The following is a 21,154-nucleotide window of genomic DNA, read 5'->3' as shown; positions in this document are numbered from 1 at the left end:
TTCAGGAAGCCCCAAGTTTTCCGCAGGGAAAAGAAATAAAACTTAAATAGGAGCCCGGTGTGGTGACATAGACCTTTAATCAGCATAGATCTTTAATCTCTGGAGGCAGAGGTAGGCAGATCTCTGAATTTGAGAGCAGCTTGGTCTAAGGATGGAGCAAGTTCCAGGACAGCCATGGCTACACAGAGAAACGCTGCCTTGAAAAACAAAAACAACAAACGAAACAAAAACCGAAGACAAAAACCCAAAACAAAACCAAAAATCCCTAAACAACAGCAAAACCCCTAACCAACCGAACAAATAAAAACCTAGAATAGGAATCACGTGGGGTATCTTTACAACTAAAACCCAGATTCTGATCGTTGATCCAGATGAGGTTTGAGGCCACAGGTCTAATGTGCCGCTGATGGGCTCCACCCAAGATTGAGAGAAGTAGAGGGATTTCAGGTGGGAGGGCGATCTATTCAGTAATATAAGAACACCAACACCGGGTAGAGTCAGCCCCTTACTCTGCGCCCGGCTGCATCCCAGGGAGCACCATGGGGCCCAGCTGTCTACTCTTCCTGTGTCTCCTGCTGTGCGGAGGCCCAGAACTGTGCTATCCCCAGACTCAATGGCTTTTACCGGGTGGAACCCCCACCCCAGCGGGGTCCTCATCACCTGTGGAGGTGGAGTGTAAGGAAGCTGAGCTAGTGGTGACTGTCCGTAGAGACCTTTTTGGCACAGGGAAGCTCGTGCAGCCCGGGGACCTCACCCTTGGCTCAGAAGGCTGTCAGCCGCTCGTAGCAGTGGATACTGACGTAGTCAGGCTCAACGCCCAGTTGCATGAATGCAGCAGCGGGGTGCAGGTGAGGCGTGGCATCCTTGGGCTTGCTTAGGGCAATGGATGCTGGGGGGTGATCTGGTGATGGAGCTGTTAAGGGATGGGATTGTCTCCTTTCACTGTGACTAGAGAGTGGTTATTGAAGGAAGATGGCGCTGGGGGTGGTTGTATCCCCTGGAACTGGGGTTAGGGACAGTTGTGAGCCACTATATGGGGGCTGGAATTGAACTCAAGTGCCCCTAATCACTTGATATGCTCTCTCTAACCCAGTGCTCTGATTTTACTGGCCAGCAGAGGGCAGGTTGACCTGGGTCTTGCCTGCCTTCCTAGGCTGGATTCCCTGTACCCTCCCATGGGCTAGGCAAGCATCCACAGGGCATGTGGTTTGGACCTGGTTAACACTATACCTTCGTTTCAGGTGACAGAAGACGCCCTGGTGTACAGCACCTTTCTGCTCCACGACCCTCGCCCTGTGAATGGCCTGTCTATCCTAAGGACTAACCGGGTGGAGGTCCCCATTGAGTGCCGATACCCCAGGTCAGTGTGGAATGGATGAGCTGCTGGGTTCCTGGATTTGGAATATGGCTGCCTGCAAGGAGGAAGTTTGCTCTGACAAGGGTGCTTTTCTGCAGCTGTGCTGATTATTGTCCCATGTGTGAATGGTTAGACAGCTGCTGGAGGAAAATCTGAGGCCAGGTCTGTATCAAGGGACTGATTGCCTTTTGGAGGAGGAGAGAAATGAAGTTGGCACAGGATTCTATGAAGCCCAGGCTCGAACTTGGATCCTTCTGCCTCCACCTCCTAAATGCTGGGTTAGAGCCTGTATAGGCTAGCAGATTTGGCTCTGTTCTGTGTTGTCACAGGATGACCTGGAATTGTGTAGCCTAGCTGACCTTGAACTTGATGATATACCTTAACCTCTCAGTGCTGGGATTAAAGGACTTCACCACCCCTGCCTGGCTAAAACAGCTTTCTAGGTGAATTCTATAGATGACAATCTCTTGTCACAGTGTTGAATATGCCTGGCTGGGACAGTCTGGCCATGACTCTGCCCTAATCTTATGTCTCAGCCTCTCCAGCTCTGGGATTACAGGTATGGGTCAGTTGTCATACCCATCTTAGACATCCTCTTGGGGATCTGGACTGGATACTTCATTGTGTCTGGTTGTCCTTTGAATGTTTGGGGTTTTTTTTTTTTTTTTCTTTTTTTTTGGAGTTGGGGACCGAACCCAGGGCCTTGCGCTTGCTAGGCAAGTGCTCTACCACTGAGCTAAATCCCCAACCCCATGAATGTTTGTTTTTGAGGGTGTCTTAACTATGTAGACAGAGCTGTTATCATAGTCACAGTGATGCCCCTGCCTCCGCCTTTCTGGAGTGCTGGGATGAAAGACCTGTTCCACAATTATGCAGGGGGAGGGCTTTTGGTTTTGTTGGGGGTTAGGGGACAGGGTTTCACTATACTTTATACTTGGTTAGCGTGGCATTTGCTTTGTAGACCAGGGTAGCTTTGAACTTGTGATTCTCCTGCTTGGACCTTCTGAGTGCTGGGACTACAGGCGTGTATTACCTACACATGGTCTATGATGTGCTGGGGGTGGAGTGTATGCTAGGCAAGCACTTTATCAACTATGTCTCCAGCATGTCCTTTTTGAAATGGGAGTCAGAATGGGGCACTCCCAGTCTTGCCCCGGCCTCCAGAGTGATGGGTGTTAACAGCCCTGCAACTTCTGTCTTCCGTTTGCCTTTTACCAGGGCCTAAGTAGATAAGAGATTGGATTTCAGCTTACTTAATGGAGTTTCTACCTTCAGCCCTGTCTTTCCATGCTTCAGTGTCTGTCCCCACGGTTGAAATGTTTGGTTGCTGTCAGATGTAGGCATTCAGGGGGTAAAGGAACCGGCCCAGCCTTTGGGGACCTTGGCCGGGCTACTGAGTTTATCCATCTCTGAGGTCTCTGTAATTGGGTAGGGATATTATAATGTCCCAAAGCCCACATCCATGTGCTCCAGGATGGGGTTCTATGGAAGCACCTGCTGTCTTTTTTTCACAGGCAGGGCAATGTGAGCAGCCACCCTATCCAACCCACCTGGGTTCCCTTCAGCGCTACTGTGTCCTCGGAGGAGAAACTGGCTTTCTCTCTTCGTCTGATGGAGGGTGAGTCAGAGGGCTGGAGGAGTTGGTAGGGGAATGCAGATGCCTCTGGGCTGTCTCTAGCCCCTCTCTGTGCCCCTTCAGAGGACTGGAATACTGAGAAATCATCTCCCACCTTCCACCTGGGAGAGGTAGCCCACCTCCAGGCGGAAGTCCAGACCGGAAGCCACCTGCCTCTGCAGTTGTTTGTGGACCACTGCGTGGCCACGCCTTCACCGTTGCCAGGCCAGAACTCCTCCCCCCATCACTTCATCGTGGACTCCCATGGGTGAGGCCCGGACTGCTTTCTGGGGAGTCATTTTATTGTCCTTTGGCTTTAAGTATCTTATTAGCATATGTTAACAGATGAATTTGGTGTTATAACATTTTCATATGTGAGCATTTTGGTCAGATTCACTCTTCATCTTTTGCTCTCAAGTAGATTTCTTTTCACAAAATTCCTTCAACTTTGATGTCAAAAGTCCTTGTCTCACTCAGCCCTTTGAGTGTTAGGATCACAAAGTGTGAGCTACTCTGTCTGGTGTGACTGTTAAGCTGTTAAAAACTTGGCACACTTGGAAAGTGGGAGCCTCAACTGAAGTAACTGTGGGCATTTTCTAGGTTACTAATTGAGGTAGGAGGATCCAGCCTACTGGAGCAGGTGGGCCTGGGCTATATAAGAAATGTAGGGGGGTTGGGGATTTGGCTCAGTGGTAGAGCGCTTGCCTAGGAAGCGCAAGGTCCTGGGTTCGATCCCCAGCCCCGGAAAAAAAAAAAAAAAGAAAAATGTAGGGGTTGGGGATTTGGCTCAGTGGTAGAGTGCTTACCTAGGAAGCGCAAGGCCCTGGGTTCGGTCCCCAGCTCGGGGGTGGGGGGGTGGGGTGGGGAATGTAACTGAGAGGCTGGCGCAGCAGTTAAAGAGCACTGGCTGCTCTTCTGGAGGACCCAGGTTCAATCCCCTGCACTCACTCAAACCCCAGACAGCTCACAACTGTCTGTAACTCCAGTTCCAGGGAATCCAACACATATGCAGGCAAAACATCAATGCACAAAGAATAAAATAATTTAAAAAAATGTTAACTTGAGGGCTGTAGAGATGGCCCAGTGGTTAAGAGCACTGACTGTTCTTGCAAAGGTCCGGAGTTCAATTCCCCAAAAATGTTGACTTGAGCAAGCCTTAAGTTACTTTCCTTCTGGTCTGCACTTCAGTTCCTGCTCTCTAGGTACCTTGAGTTCCTACCTTGGTTTCCACCAGTGATAAACCTGTAAGCCAAACAAATGCTTCCCCGCAAGTTGCTATTGGTCAGTTATGGTTTTTTTCAAGATAGGATTTCTGTGTTGCCTTGGCCGTCTGGGACTTTCTATAGATCAGGCTGGCCTCGAGCTTAGAGATCTGCCTGCCTCTGACTCCAAAGTGCTGGGATTAAAGACTCACACCATCACCAGCCAGCTGCATATTGGTCAATTTTTTTTTTTTTTAGTTCTTTTTTTTTGGAGCTGGGGACCGAACTCAGGGCCTTACGTTTCCTAGGCAAGCGCTCTACCACTGAGCTAAATCCCCAACCCCCAATTTTTGTATTTAAAGATTTATTTTATTATATATAAGTACACTGTAGCTGTCTTCAGATACACCAGAAGAGGGCATCAGATCTCTTTACAGATGGTTGTGAGCCACCATGTGGTTGCTGGGATTTGAACTCATGACCTCTGGAAGAACAGTCGGGTATTCTTAACCACTGAGCCATCTCTCCAGCCCCAATTTTTGTATTTAATGTATGAGTTTCTGCATGTACACCTGCAAGACAGAGGGCCCAAGACTTCACTACAGATGGTTGTGAGCCACCATGTGGTTTGCTGGGAGTCGAACTCAGGACCTCTGGAAGAACAGCCAGTGCTCTTAGCCCCCCCAATCCCCCCCCGAAAGGCATCTCTCCAGCCCTACTGGTCAATTTTTAAATCACAGCAACAGAGAGCAAACTAAGACACCTGGCTTCCCGTCCCCTTTGGTAATGAGATCACCTTAGCTGTTTTATTCTATCCTTCTCTTCTTCCCTTCCAAGATGCCTTGTGGACGGTCTATCTGAGAGCTTTTCAGCATTTCAAGTCCCTAGACCCCGGCCAGAGACTCTGCAGTTCACAGTGGACGTATTCCATTTCGCCAACAGCTCCAGAAATACGGTAATTTTCCCACAGCCAAGCCTAAGCCTGAACCTCCCTTAGTCTGCCTTAATGTTCTGCTGCTCCACACTTGCTTCCTTTTTTTTTTTTTCTTTTTTCTTTTTTTTCGGAGCTGGGGACCGAACCCAGGGCCTTGGCGCTTGCTAGGCAAGCACTCTACCACTGAGCTAAATCCCCAACCCCCACTTGCTTCCTTTAAGCTAACAGCTGACCGTGGTGGAAATAAAGTAACAAAGGTAGATGAAGTTATGGGTTCAGAGAGGCCCTGGCAGGTAAGGGTTTGTGCTGCTTAAACTTGAGAACTGGTTAAAATAGGGGCTGGAGAGATTGCTTAGTGGTTAGGAGTATCAGCTGCTCTTTCAGAGGACGGGAGCCCCCATGGTGGTTCGACCATCTGTAATTCCAGTTCTAAGGGATCCGATGCTCTTTGGCTTCCTTAAGCACCAGGCATGCATTGTAGCTCACGGACATACATGCAGGCAAAACACACGGTAATATTATCATTAGTAATAATAAAAAGCTTAATAGCTGGCACACATGCAGGGTAACACAAACTGTTAATGTCAGCACTCCAGAGGTAGAGGCTGGTGGATCTCGAGTTCAAGGCCAGCCAAGGCAATGTAGTGAGACCCTGTCTCCCTCCACCTAGAACCCCTAAAACAACAAGTTCAGTCCCAAGCTTGAGAGGATGGCTCAACAGCTAAGAACTCCTATGGAAGACGAATTTGGTCCCAGGACCCGCTGCTGTGCTTTGGCTGTGAGTGATGTCTCAAAAGGGTGAACGCTAAGCTGTGCCTAGAGCTCTATAGTAGCGCTTGTGTAGACTGTCCTGGCTGGCCTTGAACTCAGATCCGCCTACCTCTTACCTTTGCTGGGACTGCCTGGCTCTTTTTTTTTTTTTTTTTTTTTGGACAAGATCTCACTTCACGACTATGTCTGGCCTTGCACTGTAGTCCAGGCTGGCCTTAAACTCGGATCTGCCTGCCCTGCCTCCTTGAATGCCTGTGCCATTACATCTGGCGTCCTGCGATATTCAAAAAGTCATTGACCCCTCTTCAAACTCACAACTCTTTCAGGTTTACATCACCTGCCATCTCAAAGTCGCTCCAGCTAACCAGATCCCCGATAAGCTCAACAAAGCCTGTTCCTTCAACAAGACTTCCCAGAGGTGAGGAGACCAGGCTCTCAGTGTGTGTAGGCACCCAGAAGGCTATTCACATCGACCTCTCTTCAATAACACAATGGCAAACATTGCCCCTATCTGAGCTTAATTAAGCCTTTTGTCTTGTTACTCAGTTGGTCGCCAGTAGAGGGCGATGCTGACATCTGTGATTGCTGCAGCAATGGCAACTGTAGTAATTCAAGCTCTTCAGAGTTCGAGACCCATGAACCAGCCCAGTGGTCCACGCTAGTTTCTCGAAACCGCAGGCACGGTATGTCGCAGGCATGGGACATTTATTCCTCTTCCTCTTTAAGACATCTGCTGTCACTTCCTTTTCCTCCATTGAGATGGTTGACTTAGGGAATGTCTTCTGGGTCTGATAAATAGTGAATCTCAAGTGGGAGGGAGGGTGCTGAGTGTTTCTTCCCAGTGGCTTGTGGGGTAGTTCTGTCAACTTTTAGAGTCTCTCAAGACATTATGGGGTAGGAGAGCACGTGTGGATGATTGGTGATCCCTTATCCAAATCCACGGAGGCAGTGCTCTGCCAACTTTGAACCCTTGGGAATTTGACACAAGTTGAGAGAGATGGCTTACATCTGTCACCCCAGTCCTGGGGAGGTTAAGACAAGAGAAAGACAGTTCAAGGATAGCCTGGGCTACATAGGGAAACCCATGAAACCAAACATGAAAGGCTGGGAGAAAGGCTTTGTGTTAGAGCCCCCTGCCTAGAATCCCCCAGTGAGGGGCTGGGGGCGTGGCTCAGTGGTAGAGCACCTGCCTAGAATTCCCCAGTGAGGGGCTGGGGCGTGGCTCAGTGGTAGAGCACCTGCCTAGAATCCCCTAGTGAGGGGCTTGGAAGTATGGTTCATCAAGTAGAGCTCTTGTCTAGCATTCCTGAGGACCTTGGTTTGATTCTCCAGCACTAAGCACAAAACAAAAACCTTCCCCATATTCTGGTTTTTCACAGTGACGGATGAAGCTGATGTCACTGTAGGGCCCCTGATATTCCTTGGAAAAGCAAATGACCAGGCTGTGGAGGGCTGGACCTCTTCTGCTCAAACCTCTGTGGCTCTCGGCTTAGGCTTGGCCACAGTGGCATTCCTGACCCTGGCTGCTATTGTCCTTGGTGTCACCAGGAAGTGTCACACCTCTTCCTACCTTGTATCCCTTCCTCAATAAAAGAAGCTCAGTTCTGAGTGTGGTTTAACGCCTATGTCTGAGGTGGGGCGCCTTGGGATTGTTGGTTGTATCGGGGGCAGGGTGACTAGACGTCACATTGCACACGTGTGCTAACCGCGTAATGCAGTAAACACAGCTGGACCTCTGGCGAGCCGCCATCTAGATGGTGAGAGGCTAAGCTGGTTTGTGTACTTATGTAGACTTGTAGTTCCTGCTTTGGGCAACATAGCTGTCCAGGAGTAGCTGTGTGATGTGACTCCAAGAGATCAATACGGAGATGGGAGTTGTTGAAAGAGCCAGGTAGGCTCTCAGACTGACTCCTTAGGGTATCAAGGAATCCTGTTACACTGCCCACGAATCTGACTCTAGTGGGGTAGGGAAGGAAAGGGGACCTCTTGTTCCCTTCCTTCAGGTCAGCAGATGGAAAGTTACCTATCTAAAGCCAGGAGCAGTGACTCATGCCTTTGATCTTAACCCTTGGGGAGGTAGAGACTGGAGGATCCAGGAGTTCAGGGTCATTTTTGGACTTTGAGCAGTTGGAGGCTTTTCTAGGCTATGCATGACCCTGTTTTAGATCGATGGATAGACAGACAGATACAACAAATCTGAGGCTACATAGATGGCTCAGTGAATAAGACACTATTCTTGTAGAAGACTACGGGCTCAGGTCCCAGCACCCACATAGCATACCTCTCAGCCATCTATAACTTCCATTCCAGCGGATCTGATTGGTTCTCCTGACCTCCATGGGCATTTTGCTTTCTGTGGAAGCAAAGCACTGATAGGCATAAGTGTATAGGTGCTGGAGAGAGGCTCAGAGGTTAGGACCCGATTTCAGATCCTAGCACTCACATCCATTGGGTCACAATGTATGCTGGGATCCATGTGTACCTCCAGCTCCAGGTGACTTGATGCCGTCCTCTGGCTCCGTGAACACCTATGTGTACAGATACGTACACATAAATACTTAAAAACTCTACATAACAAGCTCAAAGCTGAAAAAATATTCTAATTAGGCTGTCTATTGTAGTTCTGGGTGGTCACCAAGGTGTATGGGGTAGAATTTCTGGAGGTTTATGGTTGTGGGTCCTGAGGAGTCGCTGGTAGTTGGAGGCCTCAGGAAGGGTGGCTGGGATTTCCTTTGGTTTCATTAAAAGCTACCTCAGCATCTCTTGTTTTTATTCCTAAGACCAGTGGAAGAATTACTTCCCTCCCGTGGGGTTTGAAACTCCACTTAGTGGGCCAACTACCACTTGGCGTAGCTATTTAAGTCAGGGTTTCTCTGCGTAACTTTTGCCATTCCAGCACTCCCTCTGTTGTAGACCAGCAGCCGGGACTCAAACTCGGATACGCGTGCCTCTGCCTTATGATGGCTGGGATTTAAGATTGGTGCTGCCGCCGCCAGGCACACACAGCCTTTCTTTTTGTAAGACTGGGTAGAATCCAGGGCCTCGGCACATGCTAAGCAAGTGTCCCACCACTGAGCTACACTCCCAATCCTTTCCTTTGAGACAGCATCTCCTGTATCCCAGCTAGACTCATCACTGAGGACAACCTTGTTTCCTGGTGCATTTGCTTCTTTCTCCCAAGAGCTAGAGCTCCCAGCATGCACCATACTAGGCTCAGCCTTTCTAACAACTGGATGTGACACTTGGGGCTTTAAGGGGACAAATGAACATTTGCCTGCTAGGCACAGTCGTTAGGTGTAGACCTATGGGAACCAGAAGATGCTGGTATATAGCAGCTGGGGGCAGGGTCACACTCAAGGCAGGTGCATGACTGGGCTTGGGCTGGAGCTGAAGTTAGGAGCAGAATGCTTGCTTAGCATGCACAAAACGGGGGTTGGGGATTTAGCTCAGTGGTAGAGCGCTTGCCTAGCAAGCGCAAGGCCCTGGGTTCGGTCCCCAGCTCCGGAGGGGGGAAAAAAAAAAAAGAAAAGCATGCACAAAACGGATTTCTCCAACTTTTTGAGATGCAGGTCTCACTAAACCAAGCCTAGCCTTAAACTCCTGAGTTCCCCAACTCCCCACCTCCATCTCCTAAGTGCTAGTATTATAAACCTGTGTCACCACATGACTCCAGGTGACTATATATAGAGCAAGATTGATTCTTGGTCTACTGTGGAGGGGAAGGCCTTGGTACTCCAGTGTTGTCCAGAAATGTGACTTGTAGCAAAGGCTGTGGGGGTGTCAAAGATTAGATCAGGCTAGGGAGATGGCTCAGCTGGAAAAGATACTTGCCGGCAGATCTCTGAGTCTGAGGCCAGCCTGGTCTACAGAGTGAGTTCCAGGGCAGCCAGGATTACCCAGAGAAACCCTGTCTTGAAGAAACAAACGTATTTTTTGGAGGCAGTAAATTTTGGAGGTGTTTGCTGTGAAGGATGAAAACTTGAGTTAGGTCCCAAGGACCCAAATGGTAGAGGGAAATTGCCTGCCCCAAGTCAGTTAGTCTATGTCTGACCTCTATATGTGACCTCCATATAAAAATACACAGAAAAAGATTTTTCAAAATATTTTAAGATTTTATATGTAGGGCTGGAGAGATGGCCCAGCGGTTAAGAGCACTGACTGCTCTTCCAGAGGTCCTGAGTTCAATTCCCAGCAACTGCATGGTGGCTCACAACCATCTGTAATGGGATCTGATGCCCTCTTTGGCTGTGTCTGAAGACAGCGACAGTGTACTCACATACATAAAATAAATAAATCTTAAAAAAAAAAAAGATTGGGCTGGAGAGATGGCTCAGCGGTTAAGAGCACCCGACTGCTCTTCCAGAGGTCATGAGTTCAATTCCCAGCAACCACATGGTGGCTCACAACCATCTGTAAAGAGATCTGATGCCCTCTTCTGGTGTATCTGAAGACAGCTACAGTGTACTTATATATAATAAATGAATAAAAAAAATAAAAAAAAAAAAAGCCTTAAAAAAAAAAAGATTGTATGTGTATGTTGCCTGCTTTGTATGCCTGTGGGCCATCATGTGTGTTTGCAGTGCCAGAAGAGGGCGGGTCGTGAACCACCATACGGATGCTGTAAAGCACACCCAGGTCCTCTGAAAGAGCAGCCTAAGGCCAGAACTGGGCATTGCATTTCCTGAAGCTGGAGTCCCGGATGGACCTGAGCTGCCCCATGCAAATGCTGTGAACCAAACTTGGGTCTTCCAGAAGAACAGGATGTGCTCTTAACAGCTGAGCCCTCTCTCCAGGCCCCAGTAGGCACTGTTCTATGTGATTCCCGGGGACATGCTGGGGACCATTTCTTTAATGAAACTTCATTTGTTCCTTGTCTTCAAGTTTCTGAGTGTTGTAACCGTCTGAGAACGTGTCTTTCATTCAACTCTTTCATTTCCTCATAACAGAGAGGAAGTAGCTGTGTCTGGGGTACAGAGGAAGTTCGACAAGGATTTGAGTGCAGGTGGGTCTGCTGAGCTTCAGCTGAAAAGCTCTCCCATCCCCGGGAGAGGCAGCCTCCACCAGTGATAGTTAGGCAATTGAAAAGAGCAGTGTGACTGGAGAGGTGTCTCAGTGGTTAAGAGCACTGACTGCTCTTCCAGAGGTCCTGAGTTCAAATCCCAGCAACCACATGGTGGCTCCCAACCATCTGTAATGGGATCTGATGCCCTCTTCTGGTGTGTCTGAAGAGAGCAACAGTGTGCTCACATACATAAAAATAAAATAAAGACTTTAAAAAAAAAAAAAGAGCAGTGGCCAGGCAGTGGTGGTGCACGCTTTTAATCCTGGCACTCGAGTAGCAAAAGCAGGTGGATCTCTGAGTTCAAGGCCAGCCTGGTCTACAGAGTGAGTTCTGGACGGCCAGGGCTACACAGAGAAACCTTGTCCTGGAAAACCAAAACCAAAACGGAGCAGTGTGGATATACGGGAGAGGGCAGAGTCTCTGTTCTGGCTGTACAATTTCCCTTAACTGATGAGGAAGGTAGATTATGCTCACTTAGGAGCGGAACGATGTGTTCCTAAGACACACATCAAAGGTGGCAAGGTGGGGATTAGCCTGTCATTACTCAGAGGTGAAATGATGTGTACCCTGGGTTAGTGTGATGGCTCAGTGCTTGAGGGACCGAGTTCAATCCCTGGTTCCCAAAAGGTGGATTTGGGCAAGGTGTCCTCTCACCTACGCACACGCACGCGCACACGCACGCGCACGCGCGCGTACACACACACACACACACACACACACACACACACACACACGGGGGGGGGCAGGCCTGGTTTTCTGGTTTTGTCTTGTTTTAGCCCTGATCGTCCTGGAACTCACTCTGTAGACCAGGCTGGCTTGGAACTTGGAGATCCACCTGTCTCTGCTTCTTAAATGCTGGGACTAAAGGCAACACCACCGCTACACTGCTTGCTTGCCTCCTTCCTTCCTGTCTGTCTGTCTGTCTTTCTTCCTTTCTTTCTTTCTTTCTTTCTTTCTTTCTTTCTTTCTTTCTATATATTGGTTATTTAATTACCTTTCAAATGTCATCCCCTTCTCCATTTCCCCTCTGCAAACCCCCATCCCATCCCCCCTCCCCCTGCTTCTATGAGGGAGCTCCCCCACCCACCTACAGGCTAGCATTCCCCTATGCTGGGGCATTGAAGCGTCCATAACTTTATTTTTTTAATTGACATATAATTTCATGTTTCTACTCCATCCCTCTTGTAACTTATACTCCTCAGAAAGATATACCTCACCGTATTGTTTACTGAGACAATTTAACACCTTTAAAAGGGCTTATTTTATGTGTGCAAGCGTCTTGCCCGCATGTGCATTTGTGCACCATGTTCTCCCAGAGCCTGAGGAGGCCACAGAAAGGTGGCCTTGGAACTGGAGGTACATACAGATGGTTGTGCGCTGTCATGTGGGTACTGGAAACTGAACTCAAGTCCTCTACACAGTAGCAAGCACTGTTAACCACTGAGCTGTCTCTCTTCAGCCTCTAGAATTCTTTAACTATCCCTCAGCCCCAGACAGAGTCTCATTGTGTAACCCTGGCTGTCCAGGAACTCACTCTGTAGACTAGGCTGGCCTCGAAGTCAGAGATCCACCTGCCTCTGCCTGTACTGGAAAGTTTATTAGCTTTTAAGGTTGTTACAAGTCACACTCTTTGGGCAATGTGAGACATGTGGTGTTTTCTCTACAACCTTTAGAGATGTTAACTTGTAAGCCAACCAATAATGCCATATAGACCCATCATAAAGAAACATAATTGTGGGGGTTGGGGATTTAGCTCAGTGGTAGAGCACTTGCTAGGAAGCGCAAGGCCCTGGGTTCAGTCCCCAGCTCCGAAAAAAAAGAACCAAAAAAAAAAAAAAAAAAAAAAAAAAGAAACATAATTGTGATTGTCTGTAAGAAGTCCATACTTGGGGTTGGGGATTTAGCTCAGTGGTAGAGCGCTTGCCTAGGAAGCGCAAGGCCCTGGGTTCGGTCCCCAGCTCCGAGAAAAAAAAAAAAAAAGAACCAAAAAAAGAAGTCAATCCATAGGGCAGAAAGCAATTGCATTCTTACCGAAAAGAATTTAAAGACGGGATGGGGGTGTTTTCTCCATTTTTCTAGGATATTTGGCTGGGAAGTGAATTCAGTTGACTTAAGGCAGATTTAGCAAAAACACAGTTTTAATTATGTGCTAATGCACACAATTCAAAATATGAGGCTAGAGGGGGGCGAAACAAACTGGGTTACATCTCGTCATGAGGTCAAGGCCAGCCTGGCTACATAGGGAACAGTTGTCTCAAAAAAAAAAAAAAAAAAAAAAAAAGAACGAAAGAAAGATTGGTTACACTTAAACTCTGGAGATGAATTAAGTATGAACACAAGATCATCAAAATGGCTCGTATCACCGAGTCTCATGCCTCCAGTTCGACCCCTGGACTAGTGGGGGAGGAGAGAACTGAAGGGCACGTTCTCAGTCGTCTATATGCATGCTGTGGCGTGACCTATCCCTGCACACAAAATAAGAATAAAAAACAGGAGTCCTGGGGTTGGGGATTTAGCTCAGCGGTAGAGCGCTTGCCTAGCGAGCGCAAGGCCCTGGGTTCGGTCCCGAGCTCCGAAAAAAAAGAAAAAAACAAACAAACGAACAACAACAACAACAACAAAAAACAGGAGTCCTTATCTGTGAGATGGAAATGAGCAGACAGGAGTTCCTTAGAGGGCTGGGGATATGATTGAGTTAGTACAGAGCTTGCCTGTAGGCAGGAAGCCCTGGGTCCCCACCCCTGTGCACCCATGAAGCTGGGTCCAACGGTCCACACCTGCAATCCCACTGCTCAGAAGGTAGAGACTGGAGGATTAGTAGTAGCAGGTCATCTCTGAAGCCAGGCTGAGGCTATTTGACACCCTGTCTCCCAAACAAACGACCCCCCTAGCCCCACTAGGAGGGACTTCTTATGCAGAGCTTTTGGGGACAGACATGTTTTCCTTGGGGCTGTCATTAAGCTCTTTCTGGCTGTATAGGTTATATGTGGGTCCTGGGTGGCTGCCGTCTGCACCAGGAAATGCCAGGTGCCATCCATTCATCAGAAGTAATGAGCAAAGCAGCTCTGTCTTATCAGACTGTCCCTCTGGAGCGTCAGATGGAGACCAATTAGCAGAGGCAGGAAGCAACACAATTCTGCCTTTCCAAGCAAAACAGTAGCAACTCCCCCAGCCCCCTCCCCCGCCCTCCGCCTGCGCGCTCCACAGTGCCGGCGCTGAGGCCAGGTCTCCTTGACTTCTCTGGCTGTGCTCTCCTTTTTGCTGGGTGAGCTGGGAGCAGATTCTGGGGAATGGAACAGGCTCTGTCACGTGAATTTTAAGGACTTCTTTTGCAAATCCAGGGTCTCCTACCTACTTGCCAGATTAAGTGCTCTACCACTGAGCCATGCCACCATAAGACAAGGCTTAACATTTTTAATAGATTACTTTCTTATTTTTAAATTTAAATGTACGTTTCTTAAGACTGTGCTTGTAGGGGTTGGGGATTTAGCTCAGTGGTAGAGCGCTTGCCTAGCAAGCGCAAGGCCCTGGGTTCGGTCCCCAGCTCCGGAAAAAAAAAAAAAAAAAAAAAAAGACTGTGCTTGTAAGCTCAGCAGTTAGGAAACAGAGGCAGGAGATTCAGGAGTTTAAGGCTAGCCTTGGCTACATAGCAAATTCAGAGGGGGTATATGAGATCCTGAACCCCCTCCACCCCCAAAAGGTGAATCTTACAGCTGGGGATTCATTAGTACTAGAACACTTGTCTGAAGTGCTTGCAATAACTTTGGTCGTCTAAAGTGCTTGCATTAACTTTGATCCTCAACACCACAAAAAGAAAAATCAGGGGTTGGCAATATGGCTTAGAGAGTAAAGGCATTTGCTGACAAGCCTGACACCTTGAGTTCGATCCGTGGAACCCACGTGAAGGTGGACGCGGAGAAGGGGCTCCTAAAGTTGTTCCTTGACCTCTATAAGTACACCCACCTCCAGAATATACACACATAATAATAAAAAGAGATATAAAAATTATTAAAAATCAAATGCATCAGTAATTAATGAAGGAGTAAATCAGTAGGAGAAAGAGAAGGAAGGCTGGGTACCTTTACAACAGCTGGTGCGCTTTGGTTCAGCCCACTCAGCTTCACCAGAACTACATTTCCCAGAAGGCACCGCGCGAGGGGGACATGCGCAACGCGGCGCTTGGAGGCTGCGACGCCGAGTTTCACTCCGGCTGCCTCCTGCTCGGAGTCGGAGATATACTCGGGGGTTCTTCCCAGGCCGAGCCGGAGCTGAGCCCGGAGGTCGGCGCTCCTCTCAACCTGTTCCTTCTGCTTCCCTCAGACTCGGTGAGCGGGACGGGCGAGCCACCTGCTGGCGCCCAGGCTAGGGTCCTGAAGGTGGGTGGGTGGGTTGAGGAGAGGGGGCTATTGAGCCAAGCTGAGACCGGAAGGGGGCGGTCGTGCGAGGGAGGGAGGGCCGTGCCGGCGGGTTGGGTGAGTCCTGGGGGCGTTGGGAGCCCTGGGCACCGGGTACCAGGGTCCTGGAGGCGGGAAGTCGCAGTTGGGACGCTCTGAGCGTTGGGGACCGGCTGGGTGTGGTGAGAGCCTTATATTTGCAGAGACGGGGGTCGCATCTCTGGCAGTTTGAGTCCTACAGGACCTGGAAGAGCCGTGAGGCTATTGCTACCCTGGTTCCCTGAGGGGACAGTTTTAGTCATCCAGGCGATAGTGATCCACCACTGGCTGAGAGTTGGACTTTGGGGGCGTTTGCCTTTCCATTCTCGGTCTCTGTCAAACTGGGTCCCCGGGGCACTTTGGGGTGTCTCTGTTTTGAAGCTCCGCTTTTCATCCTTTCCCTCAGACAGCCGCAGGGTTGTCCATATTAGCTTTGCCTCCACAGTGGCGTAAATACGAATGTGTACACAGGCAAGACATTTAAGGAACTCCATACCATCTTGGCCCCTTTAAAGTTCTAGAGAGCCGAGCGATGTGTTGCATGCTTGTAATCCCAGCATTTGGGAGACCAGGGCTTGAGGGTAGTTTAAAGCTTGCCTGTGCTGCATAACAAGATACTATATTACACACACACACCCACACTCCCAAAAAGTGTTAGCCAGGTATGGTGATTTATGCCTGTAATTTCAGTACTTGTGAGGCAGAAGCATGAGACTCAGGAGTTCCAATCTAGCCCTAAGCTATATACTGTGGACCCTGCTCAAAAAAAAAAAAAAAAAAAAACCAAAAAACAAAACACTTAGCACAAGGCCCTGGGTTCGGTCCCCAGCTCCGAAAAAAAGAAAAAGAAAAAAAAAAAAAACAACCCACCAAAAAAAGAAAAAGTAAGAGTTCTGTGATGTAGACTTCCCTCCCAGTAGCCAAGAAAGTGAGGGTTGACGTCAGCTGCTTGGGTATCTAGTCTCTTTGCTTATTTACAGTGTGACTTTGGTCAAATTTTTACCCTCTCTGGGTTGATTTACTTCATGGACCGCCCGTGGGACTTCCTTCTGAGGTCCTCATATGGGCTTTTCTGGGAAAGGGCTTAGTTGAGGGGACTGAGAAAAACTGTCCCTACTTTGTGCTCCCTGCCCAGGCTGTTGTACAATAAGCCTGGTGGTTTCCAGTCGCCTGCCACAGCACACGGGACCCAACATCTGTGCGCTCGTTTTCTCTTGCCGTTTCTTCATTGAGGACTTAATCATCTTTTTGGCAAAGGTACCTCGGAATTGGTGTGGCTGAGTCAGCAAGCCCTCGGATTTTCCCGGTTCTTGTTTGCTGTTCATATCAAGATGGGAGCCCAGACAAGTTATTGCTTCTGACGATCTCCATCAAGAAGGGACAGTTTGGTGCCAGCCCTTCAGTGAAGAGGAGGTGAGAGCCATGGGGAAATCAACCTTGCTGCTTTTGAAAGCTGGTTTCAAAGGAGGTGGGTGTGGGCATGGAAGGGAGATGGCTCAGTCCATACAGTGCTTGTCTGGCAAGCAGGAGGGTCCAGATTCGCTTTCCAGAACCAACGTAGAAAGCCTGGCATGGTGGTTTGTGCTTGCGCTTTTCTGCTAGGGAGGAGACAGGTGAATCCCTGCGGTGTGCTAGGCAGTCAACCAGCCTAGGTTGATGGCACCTGCAGAACTGTAGCCCAGGCTATCCCCTAGCCTCCAGGAACCCCTAGTGCATCTGTGCACACACGCACATTGCTTTTCTACAGACACATACATAACGAAGCAGGCCGCATGGACGGTGGGATTCTGGGGTTCCAGGAGTGAAGCGAGGCCTGGGAGTTGATTGTTGATTGCCAGCTGTTGCAAATAAATTCATTTGGCTCCTTGCCAGCGCTGCTTCTGTCTAACCAGTCTTAGAGGATACATCCTTCCTTAGACATGCCTTATGGGCTGGAAACAGCTTCGGTAAAGTGCTTAGCCAGCATACAAGACCTGGGTTCAAGCCCCAGCACTTCAAAACGTTTATTTTTTATTATTGTGCGGGCCCTGGTGCACGTGTGGAGGTGACAGGGCAGTTTGCAGGAGTCACGTCTCCCTAGCAGGTAAGTTCTGGAGATCTAAGTCAAGTAATCATAATTGGCAGTAAGTACTTTTACCCGCCAAGCCATCTGACTGGTCCTGCCTTTTTTTTTTTTTTTTTTTTTTTTTTTTTTTTTAAAGAAATAACGCTATCCCTACTGCACAAATCTGACCACCTGGCTTCTATCCTTGGCTTCCACGGTGGAAAGAGAGACTGGATTCCCGAAAACCATCCCTTCTACACTCCTCCATTTCAAACACAAGCCCACATTCACACAAAAATAATAAATTAAAAAGAAAATAATGCCTAGCAAGGTGATGGATGCTTGTCATCCCACACTCGGGAGGCTTAGGTAGAACTGAAGGTTTGAGGTAAGCCTGGGGTATGTAGCCAGTTCACCCTTGCATGGTGGTATAAGTTGCAATCCCAGCATTCAATAAACTGAGGCAAGAGGATCATGAGTGTGGGGCCATCCTTGGATACGTAGTGAATTCTAACCCAGCCTGGGCTACTCAGGGAGATATCTCAAAACCAAAAAAAAAAAAAAAACGACCAACAGACCCATGCTTTAGGGGCCAGAGAAACAGGTCACTATCACTGCATATGAACCAGAAATGTTCATTTCTCTGTTTGCACAAACCTCTGCTGGGTGCCAGATGAGATCGCTGTCTCTCTGGCAGCTCCTCAAGTGGAAAGACAGATGCACCAGTTAGTGACATGGAGTTTCGATACGTGTAGAGAGAGCTGAGGTGAATTATGAGGTGAGCCCCTCTCCTCCAGGAGGAGGTAGGCAGGGTCAGGATGACTTGTGAAAGTGACTATGGCCAAGGCTCACTGTAAAGTAAGGCCATGCATGGAACTGTAATTGTAGTGTCAGAGGGAGAAAGCGGGAAGGAGTGTCAGCATTTGCATAGTCAGGAAGCTGCTGGCCAGGGCTGGGCCAGGCTGCTGTTAGTGGAGCTGTACCAGCCAGAACTAGAGTGACTGAGGAGTGGAGAGGCTGGGATTGTGGGCACTAGGCAGATGTAGCCGGTTCTGAAGGCCTTGAATTGTCACCCAAAGATGTGCATACACTGGAACCTGGTCTCCAATGTGCTTGTGGTTCTATGCACACTACCCTAGGGGTAGAGAGATGGTACAGTGGTTAAGGACACTTCCTGGTCTTGCAGCTGACCCTAATTCCGTTCCAAGAACCCATGTGAGGCTGCCCACAGCCATCTGTAACTACAGCTCCAGGGAATTCAGTGCCCTCTTCCTGTCTGTGTTGTCACCCTTCTGAGTATGGCCTAAAATATACAATAGCAAATCGATCTGTTTATACATGTGTGTTTGTATATATGTCTGTATGTGTTTTAAAGAGGTCATCAGCTTTGGGGGCTTCACTCGTGAGCAGACTAACGCTGACCTTGTGCTGTGAATTGTCTCCTTAAATGAGTGCTAACTCAGTTGTTTTAGGGCTGGGAATGTAGCTTAGTTGGTAGAGTGCTTGTCTACCTTGCTCAAACCCTAGGTTCCATCCCCCAGCTCTGCATAGGTGCATTGTTTCACTTCTGTGGCCCTAGCATGCAAAGTCATCCTTAGGTACTTAGGCCAGCTTGGATGGAGTACATGAGACCTTGTCTCAAAGGTAAATAACGTTAAAAAACAAACCAAAGCAAAATGAGTGTCTTTCAGATTTAAAAATTATTACTATTACTATTATTACTACTACTACTATTATTATTAGTAGTAATAGTAATAGTATTTGTATTATTTGTATTTCTATTTTTGACAGAGGGTTTCTGTGTAGCCCTGGCTGTCCTGGCACTCTGTAGACCAGGCTGGCCTCAAGTTCAGAGATCTGCCTGCCCCTGCATCCTGAGTGCTGGGATTAAAGGCCTGCACCACCACTTAGCTTATAAGTTCCTCAACACCACAGATCTACACCAAAGCTCTGGGCACTAGGAGGATTTTAGCAGAATTCTGTGAAGGATAGATAGAAAGCTGTAGGAACGAAGGACGTCTTTTCTCTCCATCGGGCACATCAGAGTGTGGTGTTTAAATTGGGCCTTGGGGCTCAGTTGTAACTTAGTGGTAGAACATTGCCTATGGTCTGCCAGGGAGGGGTGTGGGCATGGGTCAGTTAGAGAGCCTTGCTTAGCACAGTCAAGGATCTGGGTTCTATTCTTAGCACCAGAAGTAATCTTTTTTTAAAAAAATTTATATATCTATTTTGTATATATATAAGCACACTGTCACTATCTTCTGACACACCAGAAGAGGGTATCAGATCTCATCACAGATGGTTGCGAGCCACCATGTGGTTGCTGGGAATTGAGCTCAGGACCTCTGGAAGAGCAGTCAGTGTTCTTAACCACTGAGCCATCTCTCAGCCCCAAAATAAATAAATCGTAGTTGAAAATATAGGTGGAGGCTGAGGAGTTGGCTCCGTGGGTAAAGTACTTGCACAGGAGCTGAGCACGTGAGTTTGGGTCAGCAGAACCCCTGTCAGTGTGCCGGTTCATGCTTGGAATCCCAGTGCTGCGAAGGTCAACCCCAGGGGCTTGCCAGCCAGTTGTCCTGGTGATGTTGAGATCCTATCTCGAGAAGTAAGGAGGCCAGGACTGGAGAGTTGGCTCAGTGGTGAAAGAAAAGCACTTGCTGCTCTCTTTAAGGACCGAAGTTCAGTTATCAGCACCCACATCAGCCGGCTCACAAAATCCGGTAACTCCCAGGGCCCGTCTTGTGGCCCGCAGACGCAAAGTCCGTCTGTACTGTGATAACAAGGTGGAGAGTACTTGTGGAAGACGCCTAGTGTGAACCCTTGGCTTCCGCACATACCCCACACCTACTCCTGCATCTACATCCATCCACACAGTTCAGGGTGGGTGAGGAGAGTCTTTGGGGTGGAGGGAGAGGGAACACAGATCTTCAGTCAAATCCTTTTCGGTGGTTTATGACCCTGTCCTGCCTAGAGTGGCCTGGGATTCTCTACGTAGTTATAAGGCTACATAGAGTATCAAACTTTGACACTCCTGCCCCTGCCTCCAGAGTGCTGGAATTTGACGTGTGTGCCACAGTATCATGATGGCTGTGAGCGTTGCCCTTATAGAATGTGAGGTTCATTCTGCAGATTGTGGGGAGGGGAGGGAGGGACAAACTCAGATCAGAGCAGACATTTGAAAGGCTTCATGGTGCACCTGGATTTGAGGTAAATCTAGGAGAGAGGAGTTGGTGAGGCCAGCTGGGAGCATGTGCTTATGAATATGGGAGATGGATGAGCCAAACAGATGTGCTGGATGTGGCTGCTGTTGATTGTGTAGGCTCGAGGCAGCTGTGGGGGTGGCGGGGGTGGGGTGGGCAGAAGGTTCAGAGGTTCAGAGGGAGCATGATCTTTGGTTTTCTCAAGGTGGCCTGAAGCAGAGTGGAGCCTGGGAAATCCCTGGAGCAAAGGAGAACTGGAAGGGAAGCCAGCATGCTTTCAGACTCTGTCTGTGTGTGTGTGTGTGTGTGTGTGTGTGTGTGTGTGTGTGTGTGTGTGTGTGTGTGTGGTATTTGTGTGTTCTTAATTATTTAGTTAAAATTTTTTTTTTTTTTTTTTTGAAGCTGGGGACCGAATCCAGGGCCTTGCGCTTGCTAGGCAAGCGCTCTACCACTGAGCTAAATCCCCAACCCCTAAAATTTTTAATTTTAATTTATATTTTACTTATTTACTTTGTGTGTATGTGTGGTGTGTGTGT

General features: G+C 48.6%; 2 protein-coding genes across 5 annotated transcripts in view; both read left to right on the top strand.

The window, feature by feature from the left end:
• Positions 1-510: 510 nt before the first annotated feature.
• Zp3 (zona pellucida glycoprotein 3) lies at positions 511-7,486 on the top strand. The gene is given in 8 exon segments (NM_053762.1): positions 511-848; positions 1,242-1,360; positions 2,872-2,975; positions 3,057-3,240; positions 5,012-5,129; positions 6,206-6,297; positions 6,426-6,562; positions 7,259-7,486. Coding segments are annotated over 8 exon segments (1,275 nt in total). The 5' UTR covers positions 511-539; the 3' UTR covers positions 7,471-7,486.
• A 7,636-nt stretch (positions 7,487-15,122) lies between these two features.
• The window catches only part of Dtx2 (deltex E3 ubiquitin ligase 2), a 39,412-nt gene continuing 33,380 nt past the window's right edge, over positions 15,123-21,154 (top strand). For 2 of the 4 annotated variants that reach the window (XM_087578624.1, XM_087578622.1), the window contains exons 1-2: positions 15,138-15,266; positions 16,632-16,842. The gene's annotated coding sequence lies outside the window, so the exon portion shown is untranslated. 4 annotated transcript variants of the gene reach the window in all.

This window comes from Rattus norvegicus, chromosome 12 (genome assembly GCF_021556685.1).
Source record: "Rattus norvegicus strain SHRSP/BbbUtx chromosome 12, alternate assembly SHRSP_T2T, whole genome shotgun sequence".
Classification (NCBI taxonomy): Eukaryota; Metazoa; Chordata; class Mammalia; order Rodentia; family Muridae; genus Rattus; species Rattus norvegicus.
This window is presented reverse-complemented; position numbering and strand designations above follow the sequence as displayed.